This window comes from Alexandromys fortis, unplaced genomic scaffold (genome assembly GCF_014885135.2).
Source record: "Alexandromys fortis isolate MF-2015 unplaced genomic scaffold, M_Fortis_MF-2015_v1.1 scaffold_39, whole genome shotgun sequence".
NCBI lineage: Eukaryota > Metazoa > Chordata > Mammalia > Rodentia > Cricetidae > Alexandromys > Alexandromys fortis.
In genome coordinates, this window is record NW_026067918.1 from 7,512,313 (window position 1) to 7,534,924 (window position 22,612).

At 52.0% G+C, this 22,612-nt stretch overlaps 1 protein-coding gene across 1 annotated transcript in view; it reads left to right on the top strand.

Annotated features, from left to right (window-relative positions):
* Ttyh2 (tweety family member 2) overlaps positions 1 to 22,612 on the top strand; it is a 44,557-nt gene that overhangs the window by 15,945 nt on the left and 6,000 nt on the right. The window contains exons 3-13 of the mRNA XM_050140367.1: positions 1,443 to 1,554; positions 6,692 to 6,912; positions 10,817 to 10,912; positions 11,327 to 11,399; positions 15,857 to 15,926; positions 16,173 to 16,228; positions 16,909 to 17,001; positions 17,192 to 17,284; positions 18,444 to 18,586; positions 19,184 to 19,369; positions 20,128 to 20,206. Of these exons, the coding sequence (XP_049996324.1) occupies positions 1,443 to 1,554; positions 6,692 to 6,912; positions 10,817 to 10,912; positions 11,327 to 11,399; positions 15,857 to 15,926; positions 16,173 to 16,228; positions 16,909 to 17,001; positions 17,192 to 17,284; positions 18,444 to 18,586; positions 19,184 to 19,369; positions 20,128 to 20,206 (1,222 nt within the window). The remainder of the gene's footprint in view (positions 1 to 1,442; positions 1,555 to 6,691; positions 6,913 to 10,816; positions 10,913 to 11,326; positions 11,400 to 15,856; positions 15,927 to 16,172; positions 16,229 to 16,908; positions 17,002 to 17,191; positions 17,285 to 18,443; positions 18,587 to 19,183; positions 19,370 to 20,127; positions 20,207 to 22,612) is intronic.

The window sequence follows — 22,612 nt, forward strand, 5'->3', positions numbered from 1 at the left end:
GGGGGGGGGGGGGGGGGGGGGGGGAAGAGGGGTCCTAGAGCACACACACACCAGCTCCCCACACTCTGCTCAGAGTGATATTGGAAACCAGGCAGGGAGACGGGGGATCAGGAGTTCAAGGTCATCCTCAGCTATATGGGGAATGTGAGACCCAAGCTGGGGATAACATGAGACCCTGTCTCATGTGTCTATCTCAGAGAGCAGACGGCAAGAGGTGAGGTGACAAAGGAGCCACTTTGAAGCATCGGATGCAGTATGTGGCAGAATTGGAGGCTTGTTCCAGCTACTGCAGAGCGTGAATCAGGACCCAGTGGGTTCTGGGTTAATGAGGGAGGCAGGCAGAAGCTAAAACTTCATAGTAGAGAACTTGATCAGGGGTATATAGGGAAGTCCATGGTTCTTGGCCAGGTCAGGAGGGACCTGAACTTTGGCATTGAGCATATCAAATCAGATCTCAGGGCTCCACCAGGGCCACCAAATCATAACGCCCAGGCTTGCCTGCAGTCTCCCACTGGGTTATCAGTTGTAGCAAGGATGCTTCTTCATAAAGGATACCCTCGGGGACTGTTGGTGAATAGAGGGATTCTACATGCTCAATTTTGCTATGACCTTGAAGACACTTTGGGGGGATCTTATATGTATGGATGGTTTGCCTGCATGTATATCTGGGCACTGTGTGTATACAGTACCTTTGGAGATCAGAAGAGGGTGTCAGATCCCCCTGGAATTGCTGTGCTGGTGCTGAGAACTGAACCCAGGTCCTCTGGAAGAGCAGCCAGTGCTCTTAACCACTGGGCTATCTCTGTAGTCCTAAAAACATTTCTTTTTCGAGACAGGGTTTCTCTGAGTAACAGCCCCAGCTGTCCTGGATCTCATTACATAGACCATGCTGGTCTCAAACTCACAGAGATCCTCCTGCCTCTGCCTCCTGAGTGCGGGGATTAAAAGCATGCACCATCACACCCGGCTATAGAATCGATTTTTAAAAGGTAAAATGCAAGGGCTGGGATTGTACCTCAGTAGTAGCTTGTTTGCTTAGCATGCCTGAGGCCCCAGGTGCAACCCTCAGCACAAGGACGGACAGGGAAGAAAGATTGACAGCATTTTTTGGACCGAGGAGATAGTGGGTGATGTGCTTGCTGTACAAACATGAGAACCTACCTGAGTCTGGGTTCCCAGCACCCACATAAAAAGCTCACACATCTGCAGTCCCAGCGCTAGGGATGGGGACCAGAGACAGTTCACTTGCTGCGAGCATAATCCTTTCAGTGAACTCCAGGCTCAGTGACTCTTTCCCAAGGGAATGATACAGAGAGCAATGGAGGAAGACACCAGCATCCTCTCCTGGCGTCCTGGTGCACAGGCTCACACATGTGTGCACAAAGGGAGATAAGTGCATTCCCTTCTGCTTGCATCACCTTTGTTTGGGGTTTTGCTTGTAGTGCTGCGGTGGGTGTCGGTTTCTATGGAAACAGTGAGACCAACGATGGGGTGTACCAGCTGATCTACTCCCTGGACAACGCGAACCACACCTTCTCTGGAATTGACGAGCTGGTAAGGATGGTGGGCAGGCGGCTGGGCACAGACAAAGCCCATGAGATCAGCAGGGCCAGAACAAGGGTGCCAGTCGGCTCTCAGGAGCCCAGCTGCACCCTTCAGAGCTGTGTGGTGGATGCTGTGGGCTGGGCTGCCCTCTGAGCAGTCGCCCTGCCAAAGGCAAACAGTTTCTATGACCCTGGCCAAGGGAGACTTCAGGGCGGCTCATTACCAATCAGCCCCTGGTTGTCTGTAGAGCATCTGAATAATTGCCCATCCTCAAAGGGCACCTTGAACACAGGTGTCTGGAGTTGTTTGTTGTGGTGGTGGTGGTTGGTAGTGGTGGTGGTTTCAACGCTAGAGGCCCCCTATGTAGCACTTATTATCCTGGAACCCACTGCATAGACCATTCTCACCTGGAACTTTCCATGACATTTTGTCTCTGTGTACGCAGTGGTAGGACTGCTGTCACATGGCCTACTGAGCATGGGTGGTTTGTTTATTTGAGAAGGAGTCTAACCTCGAACTCAAAGTCTCCGGTGATGACCAGGGCTTGAATACAAGTGTGCACTACCGTGCCTGGTGGATGCAGTGTGGGAGTTTGAACCCCAGGCTTCTATACGATAGGCAAGCTCTCTATTTGAGCTACACCTTCTGTCCTGAATGTGGACTTTTTAAAATGTTAGTTCTAAGTACTTTGTACAAAGTTCTGATCCAGCTATCAAAAGGGAAACTGGGGACCTAGCATGGTGGCATACACCCTGCACCCCACCCCCCAAAAAATTTAAGTGGAGAAAAACAGTTTGGAAACAGTGGAAGAACAATCCCCTGCCCCACCCTCAAATTTTGAGGGTGTGCAAGGGGTGGGAAGAGTCCCCATAATCACTGTGTGTGTCTCGGGACTCTGGGTTCAACAACAGTCTCGCTGGAAGCTCATGGTGGAAGACTAAGCTTCCAGCTCAGTGGAAGAAGAGAAGTTGGCTTGCTCGGAAGAACGAGCTAACCTGCTGAGCCCAAGTGATGGAGCCGGGATCTAGGTTTCCTCTCTCTCACCCCGTCCCTGCCTACCTGTCACTTTTGCAGGGTGCCAGTCTTTCCTGCTGATTTTCTAGGTGATTCCATGTGTTGTCTCCTGAGGACTCTGTTGGGAAAGGCCAAACGTAGAACTAGTCCTTGGGCCCCTGACCGTCTCTAGACCAGCTCCCTCTGGAACATCAAAAGTTCCAGCAAAAGGACCCATTTGCGTCAGCAGCTTCCACCACCAAACCCAGCCCTAACTAGAGGAATCAGTCACTCCCGGGGCATCTTTCTAGGGAGGACAACCTCGTCTACCCCCTCCTGGCAGGCTCCTTTAAGCTCCTCTATCACCCTAATCCTTCCACCAGCCCTGGGGGGTGGGGGAGGGGGCCGGGATAGGAACTCTCACCTTAAAGAGACAGACTGTGCTGTTCTTTTGCACTGCCCGGTATTTGTGGGAAGTGACCCCTGGGAACTCAAACACTCTTATTCACCTTGGTCCTGATGAGGATCAAGCCCCCCAAGGACAACTTCTGCCTGTCCTTGGCACTGTACCGCATCCCTCTCTCTAGCCATCAGTGACCTTGGAAGGGGGAGAAGCCTGAGTGCTGGGAAGCCCCAGAGCCGTGATCTTCCCTGATGGGAAAATTCAGTCTTTATCTCTGGGGAGGAACTTGCAGCTGTGTGGGAACAAGCCCTAGGCTCCCAACCCTTCTGAGCCAGGTTTGAACACTTGGCTGTGAGTCCCACTCTCTAGACCTTCCCTCACCCTGTGCTGGAGATAGCCCCTTACCCTTTGGCTGATACTGCAGTGTGGGACAGTTGTCCCAGGGCTCTGCGATGGTGCTGCCAACTATGAAAAGCTTCTGTCCCTCCTACCTAAGGGGCTGTGGGTGCCCAACAGTCTCAGGCCCCAGGGCTCCAGGGAAATGGTAGATCCTTATAGGTCCTTCCCCCTCATCTAAGGGGTGGGGTCCAAATTGCAGGTAAATGGCTAAATGGCATCAGGTGAATTACCACCGAGGAAAGTGCAGGCAGACTACGGAGGGCCCTCTCCCTGGGGGATTAAGATAATGGTGTCATTACAATAATTACAGCAATCACCGTGAGATAGAGATGCTGGGGTTTGGGAGGCTGTGGGTGGCAGAGTCAGGATGGAGATTCACCTAACAGCTCAGATGGCTTAAAGCTGGGCCCTACTGGAGCCCAGAGGTAGCAGCCAAATGGTCAGCTAGAGGCCCTTCCAGGGCTGCCCCCAAACACAAAGGCCGGGGAAGGACCCTCTGCATTCCCTTCTCTTGGATCCCCCACCATCCTGGACCCGTAAGCCTATGGGAAATGACTCAGTAGAGAAACTGAGGCACAGACAGGTGTCCTCAGCCCACAGTGCATCTCACAGCAAGAACACCCAGCCCAGGCCTTGGGTCTCAGCCCTGTGTTCTTTCCCTCCCTCTAGATCCCTGAGCCAGAGCTGGTGGTCCTCTCAACCACTCCACACCTGGCCTGATTGCTCGCTCACGCCTTCCCTCTTCCCTCTCCCTCTTCCTCTCCCAGAGGTTCTCAACCTGGCACTTTATCAGAATCACCTAGAGGTGGTTAGGATTTGTGGCAGCAGGCCCCACCCTGCTGGGGCTCCAATTCACCTCAGGCAGGCTGAACATTTGCATTTGCAATGAGCCCCTGGGTGCTGCTGTGGGCCTGGGGACCACAATTTGAAAATCACACCCCTGTCCTTTGAAACAGTGACCTTCTAGCTGTTCTAGCTGGTCCTTGTCCCCAGCTGGTGGAAGAGCTGAGCTGTCCCCCTCATCCTCAGTTCCCAACAGAAAGCCACAGTCCATCTTGGGGGCATCACACCTCTGTCTTTTTGAACCTCAAGGACTGGGAACCATGTGAGCAAGCACAAAGCTACAGGAAGGCCTCTGTTGTGATGTGTTCTATCATCTATCTATCTATCTATCTATCTATCTATCTATCTATCTATCATCTATCTATCTATCTATCTACCTAATCAATCTAGCATCTCTTCCCATGAAACAATACCAGAAGGAAAAATGAACTTGACAGATGTTTACTGGCTTGTGGCTTTGTTTCTTTTCTTTCTTTCTCTTCTACAAGATTCTGCTATGTAGCCCAGGCTATCCTGGAACTCCTGATCTTCCTGCCCAATTAGCTGTCTCTATTTTGGTGTCTCTTAATCTCTTGCCATCTCTTAAGAGCCCAGCCGAAACAAGAAAACGGAAGAAGCAAGCGCTGACACACAGAGAAACAGAGAGCCATTCTCTCTTCTAGAATCGGGAAGTCACAATATAGGGAAAGGCATGAAGAGCCACAAGGTTAATGTCAAGTTCCCATGATTCCCAAGCTCAGAATGCTCTCCTGGGCTCCATGGCTGTGCCCTCCTCTGCCTTCTGCTATGCCTTTATCCTGCAGGCTGTGGGAGCTAAGACTGCTGGGTAAGGATTAACCAGGCACCCTGCCCTCCATTAACTGCTTGTCTATGACAATGTCAAGGCCACAAAGCCAGACCCTGGCAGCAGAGTCCTATAGTCCCAGCTATCCAGAAGTTGGGGCAGGAGGATCTCAAATTCAAGTCCACCTGAACTACATAACTAGTTCCAGGCTAGTCTGGGCAATTATGGAGACCTTATCTGAAAACCAAACAGAAACAGAGTCCTTCCTCATTTAGCTGCAAACATGCCGTCTCTGCTCAGATGGCTGTGGGGCTGTGACCCCAAGCCTAGTGGCCCCTGAGTATGACATTTGCAGTGTAAACTGCACCTTGCCCCTTGTTTGGGAGCTGGCAAGGACAACCACTGCCACCATCCTTTCGTTTCAGTCTGTGTAGGCAGATGTTCCTCCGGGGTTCACTTAAGGCCAAAGAACAGGTACCGCTATACCCACCTAGCAGGACAGATGTCCTGGGAAGTGGGGGACTATGAGCCCAAGAGAAGACACTGATTTCCTCCTCCTGCCCCAGGGCCAGGCTGGGAGGAGAGGGCATCTGTTCTGTTTCCAAGGCCCCATTGTTCTGCCTTGCCTTGTGGTTGGGACATTACAAACTGATTCTAGCTCAGAGATAAACCCCTTCTCTTGTCGGGTGCCTGGGGATCCTATTGGACAAAGTGGCAGCCTGGGGCTCTAAGTCTTTGGTTTCCTAACTGCAAGTGATTCAGACTTTAGGAGAATAATCAGGGAAGAAAAAAATGAATTGGTTTGGTTCCCTTTTTGGAGTCCAAGTTGAGCCCCACCTGTCTGAAATTCAGGAGGCCTGAGGTGTTTGGGATTTTAGAGTCTGGGGGTTTCTGTTTGGAGTTATTTGTACAGAGCTTGTTGCTCACGGGCTAAGATTTGAGTTTTCAGATTAGAGAAACTGAGGCTGCAGAAAGGCTTGGAGTGGAGAGCCAAAGCCCAGGGAAAACTAGAACAGGGCCAGACGGAACTGGGCTGTGTGTGCTTTCCAGCACTAAACAAATCACTGAGATCATCAAATTTATGAAGAAAAAGGGTCTGCATACCTATAATCCCAGCACTAGGTAGGTGGAGGCAGGAGGATCAGGAACTCAAGGTCGTTCTCAACTTCAAAGCAAGTTGGAATTCATCCTGGGCTTCCTGAGACCCTGTCTCAAAAATAAAATGTTAGTTTTTTTTTTTTTTAAAGGAAAGTGAGAGGGAAGAAAGACAAAGACTGGTTTGGGTTCGGCGTGGTTTCCACTCATGCTAGTTGGTCTCATGCTGGTTGGTCTCGTTGCTTTGGAGCCTTTGATCTGAGAGGTCTTGGTGAGCCCACATGACGGGCAGAGCTGCTCACTTCGATATATGCAGAAGCAAGGGAAGAAAGAGTTTCAGTGTCCCCTTTGAGGAAGGGCGCTCCCCCATGACCTAAAGTACCGTCACACACCTAACTACCACTTCCCAGTATCATCACCAAGTCTGTGGCCATGGCCTTAATATGAATCTTTGGGGAACATCTGTCCTTGGCATTCCCCTGGGGCAGCAGTCTCATGAGCTCCCTGGGTCTGTGTCAGTGTGGAACAGCTTTTCAAGCCCAGCTGGCCAAGTGCTACTTCCTCCTGCAGAGACCTTCTCAGTGGCTATCCCAGGGCCAGACTCCTAGCCCCGTCCTTACCTCCCATAGGTGTCTGCAAACACCCAGAAGATGCAGGTGGACCTAGAACAGCACCTGGATCCGCTCAGCGAGATCTTGGCTGCTCGCGGTGACTACATCCAGACCCTGAAGTTCATACAGCAGATGGCAGACAATGTCGTCAACCAGCTCTCAGGACTGCCCGTGTGGAGGGAGGTCACCACGCAGCTGACTGAGCTGTCCCACCAGACTGCCTATGTGGAACACTACAGGTGAGGAACTGTGGCAATGGGGGACACGAAAGGCTACAGGTGAGGAACTGGGGAGGCAGTGGGAGGACACCGAAGGCTACGGATGCAGAGCTAGCCCCTCCCCGCAGCCTCACTGTGTAGCACCTCAGCAATTTGGTCTCACGGGTTGAGCGTGGTCCATCGCCATGGCAGCAGGAGCATGAGGCAGCTGGTCCCATCACATCCACAGTCAGGAAGCAGAGCAATGCCTGCTGGTGCTTGCTTTATCCTTTTTATTCAATGGCTCTTCCTGCTTTTCGTAGTCAGGGTTACTATTTCTGCGTTGAAATACCATGACCAAACAGCAAGTTGGGGAGGAAAGGGCTTATTCTCCTTACACTTCCACATCACTGTTCATCATCAAAGGAAATCAGGGCAGGAACTCAAGCAGGGCAGGATCCGGAGGCAGGAGCTGATTCAGAGACCATGGAGAAGTGCTGCTTGCTGGCTTGCTCAGCCTACTTTCTAATAGAATCCAGGGCGACCAACCCTGAAATGGCACCACCCACAATAAGATGGACCCTCCCCCACCAATCACTAATAAAGACAATGCCCTACAGGCTTGCTTACGGTCTGACCTTATGTAGGCATGTTCTCAACTGAGGATCCCTCTTCTCTGGTGACTCTAGCTTGTGTCAAGCAGTCATAAAGCCAACCAGCATATCACCTCAGTTAATATAATCTACAAAATCTTGGGTCATGAAATAGTTCAGCTGGTAGAGGCCCCTGGCACCAAGATTGATAACCTGAGTTCAATTCCGGGACCTCACATGACAGAAAGAAAACTGGCTTCTGCAAGCTGCCCTGTGACCTACACATGTATTATGACATGTGTTGTGTATGTATACACACACACAAAAATAAAATCTTTCTCAGACATGCCCAAAGATTTATCTCCTGGGTGAGTCTAAGCTCCACCAAGTTGACAATCTAGACTAATGGCCACAGCAACTTGGGCCTCCAGCATCTGTTTATGTCCCTCTGTAACCCCATCCCTAGTGATGTCACTAAACTTGGGTCATAGGCCCCAGACTGGCTGCCCTTCTTCTGAATACAGAGTCTTAGAAGGGTCACCACTGAGAGCCAAGGAAGGAGACAGCTGCAGCTATCCCTGTCCTGGGTTGACCTTCACCCCAATGGTAGCATGGACTCATAGAATGTGCTTGCATCATGTGTGACATGCACATCATTGTGCTCAAAGGGTCAGGAGTCCAGTGACACAGGGTGGAACAGATACATGGGTCTTGCATGACAAGTGTCAGCTCTTTAAATCCCACCCTCACCCAAAACGACTTGGCACCTCTTCAAGCCGCTGACGAAGAGCAGAGCCTCTGCCCAGCACTGCACAATATAGCCTTGGTTTTCTGGATTTGTGTCCTATTATATCATAAAACCCCACCCGGGAGGCTGCAGCTGGGGGCTGGGTCCAGAGGAAGTGGTCAAGGCCTCCCCCATCAGACTCCCTTTCCCAAAGGGAAGCACTCACCCAGTTCTGAGCCCCATGTGCCACTCAAGGACCCATCCGGGCGGTGCTCCCATCCCCCACCCCACAGACCTTGAATTTCCTTGATATCAGAGATATTCTAGATGGACAGGGCTCCTGGGGTTACTCCTTTCAGACATGGGCAAGATGCCTTCCTCCTCGGGGACCAAAAGGAGCTGCCAACTCTGAGGAGACAATCTGCCCCCGCACCAGAGCCAGTGGAGTATTCATAGGGGTGTCCTTACTAACCTGACTCTTTCCCTGGAGTTCATCTGGCTAATACTGTGGATGTTTGAGTAAAGACCGTGATGAAATGGCTGTAGGTTTTACATATCAAAAGAGGCTCCTTATTTGGGTCAGGTTAAGGAGCAAGGGTAGTTCAAGCAGGGCTCCCGAATGCCGAGGGTCACTTGCCCTTGTCTGCTTGGGTTTGTAGCTCACAGGCTTCTCCGGGAGGCTTCTCAGAAAGGTTGCCCAACAGTTTCACTCCCAGGAACACTTTACTGGGAGACATGTCCAGCTCCAGCATGGAGGGGGATAACAAGCCAAGTTACTGCCTGGGGCTGAGATGTATACACTGGCTTACCGGTGCCGGATGTGGTGGGGTGAGGGGTGAAGCCGGCAGCATTAGTTCAGAAGGCAAGAGCCAAGTTCATGGTGAGAAGTCCCTCCCCCAGTTCCCAGAGGCTCCCGTGGGAGGACGCATCCGCTGGGAGCTGTTTCTAGGAACCGCTTACACAGGCAGCGGTTGCAGGAGCTGCGAAAGCACAGCTGTGGAGGGGACAGGAGCCCCTCTGCATCTGGATTTCCTGCAGATGGGAGAGGAGACGGAAAGAGCAACCCAGATTTAGGTTGGGAACATGGAACCCATGTTTTGGAGGGTGTTGGGGCTGGGGGGGGTGGGGCTATGCCTCTAGAAGGAAGGAGAGTATAGGGTTCCCATGCAGCTTCTGGAAATCTTAGCCACCATGAGTCTGTAGCATAGGACGCTAACACTAGATGGATCCCAAGTTCCTTTCAACTCTGACTTTAAAAAAAAACTTGAGTGGCAGGCCAGCTCAATTCATGTCCCCAAGCCATAGCCCCATTTCTGAGACCCCAATGACCTGCCATGGGGGTACCTGCTGCTCTAGGGGTTGAGGGTTTTAAGTAAGCCCCTTCTTTTAGGCATCAAACCTCCATTCACAAAGACAGAATCTTACTTGGCCTCTGGGGACCTCCAGCTTGCACCATTTTCCTCAGAGCCTCTGTCACTTCCTGTCAGCTCTATCATGCCCTGCTTACACACCCGAGGTCCAGTCTCCAGCACCGCATAAAATGTATGGTGGTGCACGCGTGTAATCCCAGCATTTGGCCCGCGAAGGCAGAAGAATCACTATACTGCACTGTGTATCCCATGCAGGCTCCACGTGTAAGATGGGAGGCCTTGGGCAAGACAGGCAGGTATCCCTCAAAGAAGGGGGCCTCTCAGAGGCTCTCCTTGATCTGTGACTGCAGTGTCAGGCCTTACCAGATCTGCTCTCTGAAGGTTCTAGAGACAAAGCGGAGTATCCGGGAGCTGCCAGATCGATTGCGGGGAGGGAACCGCAGAGACAGAGCTGTGCAGTCCACTATGGACGCTTCCAACCGTGTGTGTCAGAGTGCATTAAAATTTGGCTGGGCGGCTGGGGTGTAGCTCAATGGCAGAACTCTTGTTAGCATCTATGAGGCCCTGGACCTGCTCCCCAGCCTCATAGAAAATAGTAATATTGTTGGGTGGTAGTGGCGGCGCACGCCTTTAAATCCAGCACTCGAGAGGCAGAGGCAGGTGGATCTCTGTGAGCTCGAGGCCAGCCTGGTCTACAGAACTAGTTCCAGGACAGCCAGGGCTGTTATACAGAGAAACCCTGTCTCAAATAAATAAACAGTAATATTAAGTAAACTGAGACATTCATATCTTGCGATATCTTTGTAAGCTGAGTTTGCTCTAAAATCCAGGCTAGCCTGGAACTCCCAAGAGCTGGATTCCAGGTGTCTGCCACCACCTTTAGCTTCATTTTCTCACTTGCACAATTCACACCTCAGGTTCTTGGGTTCCCAGCAGGCATCTGTGAATAGAGGCGAATAGAGTGGACAGTATAGATGTATACTGTTTCCACCATGATGGAAAGTTCTAGTGCCCAGTACTGGTCTAGGTATTCCACTGGATGGTTAAGGCAAGGGGTAGGAGAATTTGGGATGCAGCTTCAAGCCCCTGAGGACCCACAGCCTCGGGACTGTGCTCTTGCTGGTCCGGGCTGCTGTTCTGGCCTCCCAATATCAGCAGGTGTGTGTGTGTGTGTGTGTGTGTGTGTGTGTGTGTGTGTGTGTGTGTAAATGGGGGGGTTCTATTATATTGATCCTCACCTCTTTGCCTTCACCCAGGTGGCTCTCCTACCTCCTTCTTTTCATTCTGGACCTGGTCATCTGCCTTGTCACCTGCCTGGGACTGGCCAGGCGCTCCAAGTGTCTCCTAGCCTCGTGAGTAGCCCTGTTTATGGTCCTGAAGCAAAGAGTTGGGCGGGAGGCCCCCTATAGAGGGAGAAGAGGGACTAGGCAGGGCCTGAGAGAGGTAGCAGCCAGGATGACCCTCCTCAGCACCAGCTCCCTTGCAGGCAGGGGCTCCTCGTGTGTGTCACATGCTCCACACTCCAGCTGTCTCTGTACGGTCACAGCTGGGTCTCTTCAACCCTGGGGTCCACTGGGATCCACAGCCCTCTCCCACCTGTTAGCAGAGATGGGATGGGTGGGGGGAGTCGCATGACGGAGATGGGGTGGGGTGGGAGGGCAGTGCATGGCCAGGTAGGGCTCTGCCTGGGAGGGAGGATGCTGAATCCAGGTAGGATGACTCCTGTCCACCCTGCCGAGATCTCAGAGTGTCTGCCTCTCTCCTAGCATGCTGTGCTGTGGGGTGCTGACCCTGATCCTCAGCTGGGCTTCTCTGGCTGCTGATACGGCTGCGGCAGTGGTAAGTAGAGGAGATTGTGGGTGGCTGGTCTGACCAGGACAGTCCGTCTGTCTTGTCATATTCGAAGACCCTGGCAGGCTACCTTTGGACTCAGTCCCTTACCTACCATCCCAGAGTCTTGAACTAAAGAGACTTGGCTCACTTTGGTCCTGGCTAAGAGACAGGAAGGGGTTTGTCCAAAGTTGCAGGGCTTCAGGGACAGAGCCAAGCCAAGACACCCTGCTTGTTTGGGCATGCAGAGAACGCGTGGGTGGCTGGGTAGCTTTTGTGCGAGTGCAAAAAGCTAAACTGGTGGAAGCTGGGTGGGTTCCTTTACCTGCCCCCAGGCACCAGGTACGAAGAAGGTGGCATCTCCTACCTTCTGTCCCTGCAGTCTTTTGCCCTTATGCTCACACGTGCTCTGAATTACACACGTGTGTGCTTCTGCATGTGATGCCTCAAATGTTATGGAGAAGTGAAGGATTTCCTATGTAGGCGGATCATCATCATGTGATATGAATCACTAGTTATAGGTGCTTGCTCGCTCTATGTGTGTATGCTGCTGCGTGTCTGTGTGAACATGCATGCACATACAACTGCACACATGCTGAAGAAAACACTTCACTAGGCACTTTCAAGGAACCGCTCTGCTCTGAGGGCTGTAAGCCAACCCTGTGGTCTGCCCCTGCTCTTCCTTACCCACGTCACACCTTGCCAGGTGTCCCTAGGGGTGGCTGGGAGCACTGGTCTTGGGCACTGGTCTGTTATACCCATGGGATAAATGGCCCCTGGTGCCACTCTGCCGCTTTTGATAGAGGCCTGTGTAGAAGTGCTAAGGAGCCAGTTCTGGTGACACAAGTCTATGGCTCCAGGTGCACCAGAGAGCGAGGCAGGACTGCAAATTAAAGGCCTATGAGCAAAAGAACGAATGTAAGTTTGCTAAGTAAGACCCATCTTGTAAAGGGGCCGGGAGGCTGTGGGGCTAGAGAGACAGCTCAGCTCCTAAAAGCACCTGCTGCTCTTTGCAGGGGACCCAAGTTCCAGTCCTAGCACCCATGTGGTGGCTTGCAGCTATCCATAACTCCAGTTCCAGACTATTAAATGCCTTCTTCTGACTTCTGAGCAGGACACCAGACACACATGTGGTACATACATGCATACACACACACACACACAATCTAAGGTGGGGGATGGGACTGGAAACATAGCTCAGTGGCAGAACCCTGGCCTAGTAAGAAGCTGTAGGTTTGAGCTCTACTACTGTAAAAAGGGAGAGGGAGGGCTGAGGATGCCCAGTTAGTAAGCTTACTGACACAGATCATGCTGTGTTCGATCCTCAGCGCTGGGTCCACTGGCCATGATGGTATCCATTTGTTATCTCAGGACTCGAGGGGGCTAAAGGCAGGGGTTTGTAAGAGTAAGACTAATTCGGGTTACATGAGGTCCTGTCTGAAAACCAACAAAAACAGAAAGGACGTGGGCATCTCTCGTCTCCCCTTTCTGTGCTGCGACCACACACAAGGCCTGGTGCCGAAAAGACAGTGCTGGAGCCCAGGCTGTGTTCAAGGCATCCTGGTGGCCTTGGGACCAAGCTGGGAGGTTGTAAACACTGTGGGGAGGGGCTCCGCTGACCAGAGTGATGGCACAGCTGCCTGGCTGGCTGCCTCTGCTCCAGAGACAAGTGCGGGCACAGGGAAGCTTTCCGTGCTGAGCCTACGGGACTGGGTCCTGCTTCTGGCAGCCTCTGCCTTTTGAAGAAGTGATGGCGTCCAGCTTGCCACCGTGAGCTGCCCCTTGGAAGCTGGCACCCTTCCCGCAGGGGCTTTCTCCCATCAGGCATCTCGCCGTTCAAGGAACCCACGGGTCGTTTTATCTGCAGCCGGGTGCCATGGAATGCCAGGGAGCTGGGAGCCATGCCATTTCCCTAATTCCTTTAGTCAGGCCCTTGTGCGGGAGAGGCGGGTGCGAGGGTTCTGAATGGGTCTTTGACAGAGCCGAGGCTGCTGTGGCATTTTAATAGGAAGAGGGGTAAGGAGGAGCTGCGGGTGTGTGGGGGGGGAGGCCACCAGCTGTCAAGGGGTCATTGTGCAGAGCTTTTTGTGTCCCTCTACTGCTGCCCTGCCCTCTGAGGCCTCTTTTGAGGGCAGTGGGGCCAGAGTCACACTGTTGCCCTTCCCCCAACCTGCCCACCAGGCAGGGCATCCACAGGATAGAGTGTGGACACTAAGACTTCCAGGGCACGCTGAGTCGGGGGAAGTCTGGGAAATGGGGACCCAAGCTCAGAGCCTCCAGACCTGTGGTCCTAGGCCCTCACTGCTGGCCTTCCTGGCCACCCCTATGTAGTTGGTAAGAGCCACAGACAAACTTTTAGGTGCCAGGGGCTCTTTGGGCAGAGGAGAGGCAATGCCAAGAAGGAAGAGAGCAGGAGGAGTCTCCACAGCTGCTTTGACCGCAGCAACGGTGACAGAACACTCCCAGAGCACGCAGGCCTGAGGGGCAACAGGCCCACCTCCTGGGTCAGAGGCAGGAGCATAGCTTCTAGAGCCCCTAGCCTTAGCCTTGTCTTCCCTTCATCCCTTCCCAGCAGCAGGACCCCTGGAAAGTCACTGAAGCTCTCCACACCACGGTGCTCTCCTGTGTAAAATGGGGAGAAGCGCAGTGCTGGTGCCTCAGACAGCACGCAGGGATTACTCGACATGTGGTAGCCATCTCGGCTTCTAAGACAGTTTCCACGGTTCTGAGGGTCACAGGCATGACTCCTTCAGATACTCAGGAGCTTCCTGCAGGCTCAGCCATCACCTGGGCTAGCCTCTGGCAACTCCCCCTACCCATCCTACATGCACTAGTGACCCTCTTCCTGACGTCCTCATCACCACTGAATGAATACTGTATGAACACATACATGCATACACATGTATGCCTGTGCACGCACGTGTGTATATCACCTTCACTGGTAGATCTGGATTCTCACAGTAAGCCATGTACCCCACACTATCTTAACCCACTTTCCCAGGAGATGTGGGTTAAGGCTCAGGCCAGGCTTAAGCAGAGAAGGAAGCGAAGCCTCAGCATAGGTGAAGCCTCATAAAAGGGTTCCTAGTTCCCCATCTTTGGACCCTAGGCTTCTTGAGGTGTGTCTCCACTTACCATTATTCTCTCCAGCAACTCCAACCCAGCTCCCCATCTCTGCTAATCCAGCCAAGGGGTGAGGGTGCACCGCCGGGCCTGCTGGTGCTGCAGCCCTGATAATAATAGGCTCGCTGATTTATTATGTATGTTGGTGGTTTGTGTGTAAAACCATCCTCTGCGATCCTGAGTGCATGTGGGTGATCGCATATGTTGGGGGGATGGTGGTCGTGTCTGTGTTGGGGAAGAGATGAATGAAGGTCAGGGTACTCTGGAGAAGTTTTGAATCTAGAGGAGCCTATTGCTCCCCAATGCCCCCCCACACACACACATTTTCTACTCTCAGTACCAAGACACAAACATACGCCCCTGACAAGTACCAGACCTCAGTCCTATAGCCATGCCCACATCTAGAAAGAGCTCAAAAGCCAAGTATTGATTCAGTGGGTAAGAAGTGATGCTGCATATAGACAGTGTACGCCTCGTGTTCAGGACCACCTGCAGGATTTCCAAGCTCGGGGATCATGCACCAGAAAAGTGGGTAGCCCCTTAGTACGGGGCACAGGAACCAGAGTTTGCCCCTGCTGCTCTGAGAGGTGGAGTGCCCCTTTTCTCCAGTTCCCCATTGCACCCCCTGTCAGTTCTAGGCTCCCCTTTCATGCAGTCGCCCTGACCTTAGTGGTCCCTTAGCCAGCCCAGGCTCCTACTCCAGTTCTATTCCTCTGACTCCCTGCCCCTGGTGTCAGCAATGGAAACTTGTCCCCAAAGATCCCAAGACAAACTTTTTCCTAGCCTCACCCCTCGGATGGCAAGTCAGAGCTAGGCATAGTGACGCACGCCTTTAATCCCAGCACTTCAGAAAGCAGAGGGCAAGCAGATTTCTGTGAGTTCAAGGCCAGCCTGGTCTACAGGTTGAACTCCAGGACAGCTACACAGTTAGATTCTGTTTCGTTTTGTAAGTTGGGGATCTTCTGTGGGTTGACCACCAGTGTGTCCAGAGCTTGGCAGGGGCGATGACACAGTTGAGAAGAGCAAATAAGCCTGAGAGGAAAGGAACCCCCCCCCTCCCAGACTCACACCTGCAGCTGCCCCTGGGTTAATAGTCCTCGTGAGGTGGATAGAGTCATCAGGTCTACAAACAGGTGAGACTACTCAGACACAAAAAGTAAGTTACTTGCCCAAGGTGACAGGTAGGAAAGGACAGAGGCAAGACTCAAACCTGATAATCAGATTCCCAACCTCTTTTCTGCCCCAGGCTGGGTTAGAGATCTTGTGACCAGGGTTGCAGGAGTCAGGCTCGCTCCTCCCAGTGCCTGAGGGTCTGACCTTCCTCTCCCCACTCCTGTCTCCAGGGCACCAGTGACTTCTGCGTGGCTCCTGACATCTACATCTTGAACAAGACACAGAGCCAGATCAGTTCAGGTAATGTATTCTGGGGCCTCTGTCCCTAGAGCCATTCATTGGCTCAGGCTAAGCCTGTATGACCCAGCTACCTCTTCTGCAGTCACCAAGCGTCTACCTACCCAGACTTAGGTTTTTCTAGACCATTTCCTGGATAACTGCCTTCTTTGGGAGCTTAAGGGAAGAGGGGAGTGGGGCTGGACCACTGAGCAGGCAGAGGGTCCGGTGTCCTGTGGGCTTCCTGACGCGGATGCTGTTGCTTTGCAGAGGTGACCCGCTACTACCTGCACTGCAGTCAGAGCCTAAGCAGCCCCTTCCAGCAGGTACAGCCCCCCAAGCGTACCCTCATCCTTCCCACAGCCCCTCATCACCTTCCTCTCTCTGGATCCTGAACCCTGCTGTGTACCAAGATGTTGGACAGCTGGGCATCTCTTCCCTATGGTCCGTCTCTTAGCTTTCTCTGAAGGGGGCTTTGCTCTTGGTTACTGCATTCTATACCTTTCTCCTATGCTCCCAGTGTGCTCCTCCCTGGGGAACTGGTCATTCTGCTGGTGCTGTGCCGGTGGGGACAGAGCCCAAGGTTCTGTTTTTCTCACAAGCTCCATGGCAAGCTCCATGTAGTCTGAGGACCACATTTGAGTAGCTTGAAGCAAGAGGACTGTGGGACTCTTAAAAAGCGAGAGGGATGTGGAGAAAGACGCCTTATGTGGGGAGGAGCATAATCCTACCATAGAGATTGGGTTAGCCGAATGGCTCAAAATCTGAATGCTGGGGGACAGTTTCCTTCTATGACTTAAAGTCCAATGTTCCAAAACCAGTGGAATCCAGCTTCTTAAGCCTGTCCCCTGAATCCAGAGTCCAAGAGCCCTTTACAATGGGTACAGCCTGTTCCTCCTATATATTTGCCTGATGGTGGTGTGGCTACAGGAGGACACGCCTCCTTGTAGCTGTGGGACTTCTGGGTGAAGGGATTCTCACGGGAGGCTGTGGTCTCTCCACCCAGTCGCTGACCGCCTTCCAGCGCTCACTGACCACCATGCAGATCCAGGTCACAGGCCTGCTGCAGTTTGCTGTGCCCCTCTTCCCTACAGCAAAGGTAAGGGAACTGCCATGCATAGCGACTGTGTTGGCAGGAGGGGAGCCCTCGCTGAACCCCCACTCCCACCCGCCCTTTCCTCTGCCACACTCCTACCTGTACCCTGGCCAGGTTGTATGGGGGAAGGCATTCTGCCAGCTGTGCATCCCTCACTCCCTGTGGCTCAGTTCTTTCCCTCCTCCTACTGCAGAAAGACCTTCTTGGCATCCAGAGTCTGCTAAACTCCTCTGAGACCAGCCTGCACCAGCTGACTGCCATGTTGGATTGCCGAGGGCTGCACAAGGTGACTGATTGTGGAGGGTGTGGGAGACACCAGCAGGACACATTTTCCTAGAGAGAAGCCAGCAAAAACCTGGGAAAAGGACTTCCTGGCCTCTCTTCAGGCCCAGGAATGAGGCTGAAGCCAGATAGTGGGAAGGGGCTTTTTGATTCTCTCTGACGGCTGCAGGGGAGCACAAAGAAAGGAACTTAGGGTGGGAACTAGGAAGGTTGGGCAGGTTAGTTTTCGAATATTAGAACTCCCTAACCTAAATGATGAATGTATAGTTAACCATTGCCTAGACTTCCCGCCATTGGGTCAGTCCATCCATCTCACAATTTACAAGTCAATGGTTCAATCTCATTACCAGGACATGCTAGTGCATGCTTGTAGTCCCAGTACTTAGAGGCTGAGGCAGCAGGATCATGAATTTAAGACCTCCTGGGAAGCCTTGTCTTAAATAGGGAAGGAGGGAGGGAGGGAGGGAGGGAGGGAGGAAGGAAGGAAGGAAGGAAGGAAGGAAGGAAGGAAGGAAGGAAGGAAAAGCCAGATATGGTGGCACACACTTTTAATACCCAGAACTTGGGAGGCAGGGGCAGGTGGATTTCTGTGAATTCCAGGTTAGCTAGGGCTACATAGTGAGATCCTATCTAAAAAATACCAAAACCCTAACCTCACATATATATAATAATGCAAAGGACACTAGGGGTATGTGAGAGCACCTCGCCCCCAAGCAATGTATGAACCAATGTATGTCAACATCTTCCACAACCCATATAGATTTAGAATAAACACATATGCTACGACCCATGTATGCCCCCCACACACATCGTCTACACTTAGACATAAGATAATAGACTTTTTGAAAAAACTAATAAAGTTATGGATGTAACCTGTTTCCAATTCTACAACTAGTCACCTCCTCATCTGTCTAGTTGGAAGTCAGCCTCCAGTGTCCAGCACACAGTAGGAGGTCAGCAAATTCCTGTAGGGCAGTCTGTCCCAAGGAGTCCCTCAAGTGGCTCTAAAGTGGGGACCCTAAAAAGCAGAGAACTGTGCTTTGGGTGGAGAGCAACCAGAAGATGGTAGGTGAAGGCAGGAAGGAGAGGGGCTTCCAGGGAAGGGCTCAGAACCTAGGCTTTGCCACCCATCCCTCTGCAATGGCATATCCCTGTTTCCTTAGGACTACCTGGACGCCCTCACTGGTATCTGCTATGATGGCATTGAAGGCCTTCTGTTCCTTGGTCTCTTCTCCGTCCTGGCTGCCCTGGCTTTCTCCACCCTGACCTGTGCAGGACCTCGAGCCTGGAAATGCTTCATCAACAGGTAGGGTACCAGAAAGGTGGCCCCCTGCAGCATGGAGACTTTCTCCGTAGGGGACACCGATGAGCTAGTACCTGAGACAGAGGAGGGCAGCAGAGGGTGTGGCGGGCTGGATGGATCTCTCTGAGGATTAAAATGGATCCCCGCAAAAGTAACTGGGCCAAAGATGGTGACAACCCTCCTGATAGTGCCCTGTATCCCTTGCTCTGCTTCCTAGGCAAGACTTTGCAAGGTGACGTGATGAGAGAGAGGCCCCAGAGAATAGCAGGGAGGGTCAAAGATGTTATTGTTAAGATAGAACCTGTAGGCTCTTTATGGAGAGAGACAAAGATGAGATTTCAGGTCCTTGCAGATGGATAAGATAGGGTGAGTGGGTCACTTTCCCACTGCCATGTCTGCAGTCAGTATGGTACGCTGCCTGGAAGAGGTGGACATGGAACTGGAGTCAGGTGGAGTAAGTCGTACCCCTGAGGGCCATGCTTTTGTAGTTGCTAGAGAAGATGTATACGGCCCAAGTATCCTAGGAAGAGAGATTGGGGAGCATCACAGGACCTTGAGCCTCATCCCTCATGGCTGACCAACTTCGACATCTGGTTCTAGGGACAGAGACTATGACGACATTGATGACGATGACCCTTTCAACCCCCAAGCTCGGCGCATCGCAGCCCACAACCCAATGAGGGGGCAACTGCACAGTTTCTGCAGCTACAGCAGCGGCCTTGGCAGCCAGTGCAGCCTTCAGCCTCCTACCCAGACCATCTCCAATGCCCCTGTCTCCGAGTACATGTATGCACAGTAGAGCCCCCGGGTCTCCCACACCCAGCATAGCCCTCCCAGCCCCGGAGTGAGGTTGGGTTTGTAGACAGAGTGGTCCCCAAAAACACATGCGGGAGGTCACACATCAGAGGTCACGGGTTGCCTGATAGGAGGACCCCTCCACAGCCTTGTATGCTGGAGAAAAGCACGCTACAGGTGTCAAGATGTGGACTTTTGCCACAAGCCCTCAGGTCAGTCCCAGGCCTGAGAAGCTACACTTCTCCACGCCATAGTGCTCCTGGCATCCGTCCTTCCTTGGTGGTCTCTTCCCTGGTCCCCCTGGAGCGGTGGTTCTCAACCTGTGGAGTATCAGATATCCTGCATATCAGATATTTACATTACGATTCATAACAATAGCAAAATTAGAGTTATAAAGTAGCAATGAAATAGTTTTACAGTTGGGAGTCACCATAGCATGAGAAACCATATAAAAGTGTCGACAGCAGAAAGGTTGAGGACCACTGCCCTAGAGCGTTCTTTCCTTTCTATTTTATTTACTTATTTATTTTAAGTTTTTGAGGCGGTCTCACGCTGTAGCCCAAGCTGTCTTCAACCTCCCCGATGTGCGGGGATTACAGGTGTGAGCCACCACCTCCGGCTCTTTTCCCTTTATTGTCCTACCCACAATCCCTCCATCATACCCACCTCCACCTGCCACCACCACCACCCTCGGCTTCCATGAGCACAAGTTCCTGCACACACACCTGATCTCTCCTCTCGGCCCACAGGAACCAGGCCATACTCTTTGGTGGGAACCCACGATACGAGAACGTGCCACTCATCGGGAGAGGTTCCCCTCCGCCCACAGTAAGTATTCCTTCCGTGGTGGCAAAGTCCCTATCAGGGACATAATCAAAGATAAAACCTGTCAACACAGTGCGTGATCCCCACAGAGATAGAAAAGAAGCTTTGCTGTCAAATAGGTATCAAAGCAGGCTGCCTCACGTGCCACGGGACATAAAGACACAAAACAATCTCACCCTGTTAGATGGTCTCCCGGGCATGGCCCACTGCACAGCTGTCCTCAAGATAAATGGCCTCTGTCCTCAATCAAGAGGACCAGCAAGAGCATTTGTCCCACTGGCCCATCATAAATCCACCCGTTAGTTAGAGTAACATGCTTGGCTGGTCATTGTTTTCACACAGAGGGAAAAGGAAATTTCTCATACCATGCCATAGTCAGGAGCCTCCAACTTGGAGCTCGGCACCTTAGCTGTCACTGGGGAGGGAGTGTCTTCTATGTTAATGGCCTTTACAGGGCCCTCAAGAAACTGTTCCTAGGGCTAGGGTTGTGAATCAGTTGGCAGAGCCCCTGCCTAGCAGGCATGAGGCCTTGGATTCAAACCCCAGCACTAGGGTAAACTGGGTGTGGTGATTCAAGAAGTTCAAGGTCACACAGAACAAGTTCAAGGCCATCCTGAGACACAAGAGATCCTACTTAAAAAGGAAAAAAAACATTATTCTATTATTCTTGTATTGTAAGATCAAAAGGAAATTTCTTCTGCTTTTATTCATTTATTTATTTGATGTGCTTGGGGTTTTTGCCTGCCCATGTACATGCCTGGTACTTGTAGAGGCCAGAAGAGGGCATCAGATCCCCAGGGACTGGAGTTACAAGTGATTTTAAACCATCATGTGAGTGCTGGGAATCGAACCTGGGTCCTCTGGAAGAGCAGTCAGTACTCTTGACCACTGAGCCATCTCTACAGCCCCCACTCCACCTCTTAAAACGGTTAAGGTTGAATTAGCTCAGTGGTAAAACACTTGCTTAGCGTGTCAGAGGTTTGATCCTAAGGAGAAGCGTCGCAGTATTTTTGCCTCCTCTACCACTTCCAACCAAGAAGCCGTATGAGGGTAGAGCCCAGGATGTGCTGGGTGAATGGGTAAGTGGAGAAAACACCACGCTGTCTGTTCCCAGCTAGCATCCACAAAGCCCAGGGTTACTGCTACAACAGAGAGCTGCAGGTAGGGGCAGTACATGAACTCTGGTACCCAGGTGACTGGTTCAAATCCCAGCTTCTACCTTGTGGTCTATGTCACCTAGGGCATGGCCTCTCTGTGCCTCAGTTCCCCTGTGTGTAGAATGGGGTTGCTGGTGATACCAGTGTGAGCATTGGAGGGATGGATCATTTTAAGTCTTCATGGGCAGCGCAGAGTAAATGCCATAGGGCAGCAGACTGGATCTTTCTGAAACTTCTCTACAGAGGCATGGCGTTCATAAGAAAAGGCCAGGATAGACGACGCCTGTGAGGACAGTGGGTAGACTCTTGTCCAGAGTCTGTTCCCATGGGGGCATTCCTCCTGCCCATCCAGGTAGTTTCAAAGGTGGACCAGAGCCTGATAAAGTAATACTAAATACCAGGGACCAGTGGAGTGACCCTGGGCCCTGGGAACCCAGGAAGTGCACAGATGGGCAGTTAGCGGCACCCCTGGCTTGCCCGATGCAAAACTGGCCGCAACAAATCCTGCTTTTCCTTCCTACAACTCCACTTCTGTGTTTTGCCCTGAAAACCTTACTTACTTTTATAACTATTATTTTGTTTGTGTGTGTGCGTGCATGCACGAGTGTGTTTTGTGTATGGGAGCGCACAGGGAGGATGAAAGAAGGGCCCCTTGGAACTAGGTTATAAGCTTACTGAGGTGAATGCTGGGAACTGAACTCAGGTCCTCTGGAAGAGCAGCAGGTGCTCTTAATTGCTGAGTTGTCTGGCCATCTCCCTTATTTTTTTAAACAGAGTTTCGTGTAGCCTGAGCTGACCTCTTAACTCACTCATAGCTCACTATGCACTGTGTAGCTGAGGCTGGCCCCTTAACTCATGCTCACTGTATAGCCTATGCACTGTGTAGCTGAGGCTGGCCCCTTAACTCATGCTCACTATATAGCCGAGGCTGACCCCTTAACTCATGCTCACTATATAGCCAAGGCTGTCCTTGAACTTCTGATGCTCCGGCCCCTACCGTGGTTTATGTAGTAGTGACCTAGAGACTGCACCTTTAAAATCCCATCCTGCCTTCTGCTAGTCAGCTTTCTAGACCTTTCTTTCTCCCTCCAGCTGTCAGGCCCCAGTGACACAAGCTGACTTTATTATTAATCTAAGCTAAACATGATTTGGGAAGATCTGCTGCTGGGAAAAAGGAATTAATCGCTATACTGTGATTGTAAATAAAAGGGCTTTCTAGGTTACCTTCTGTTTGAGACAATCAGGCCACTCG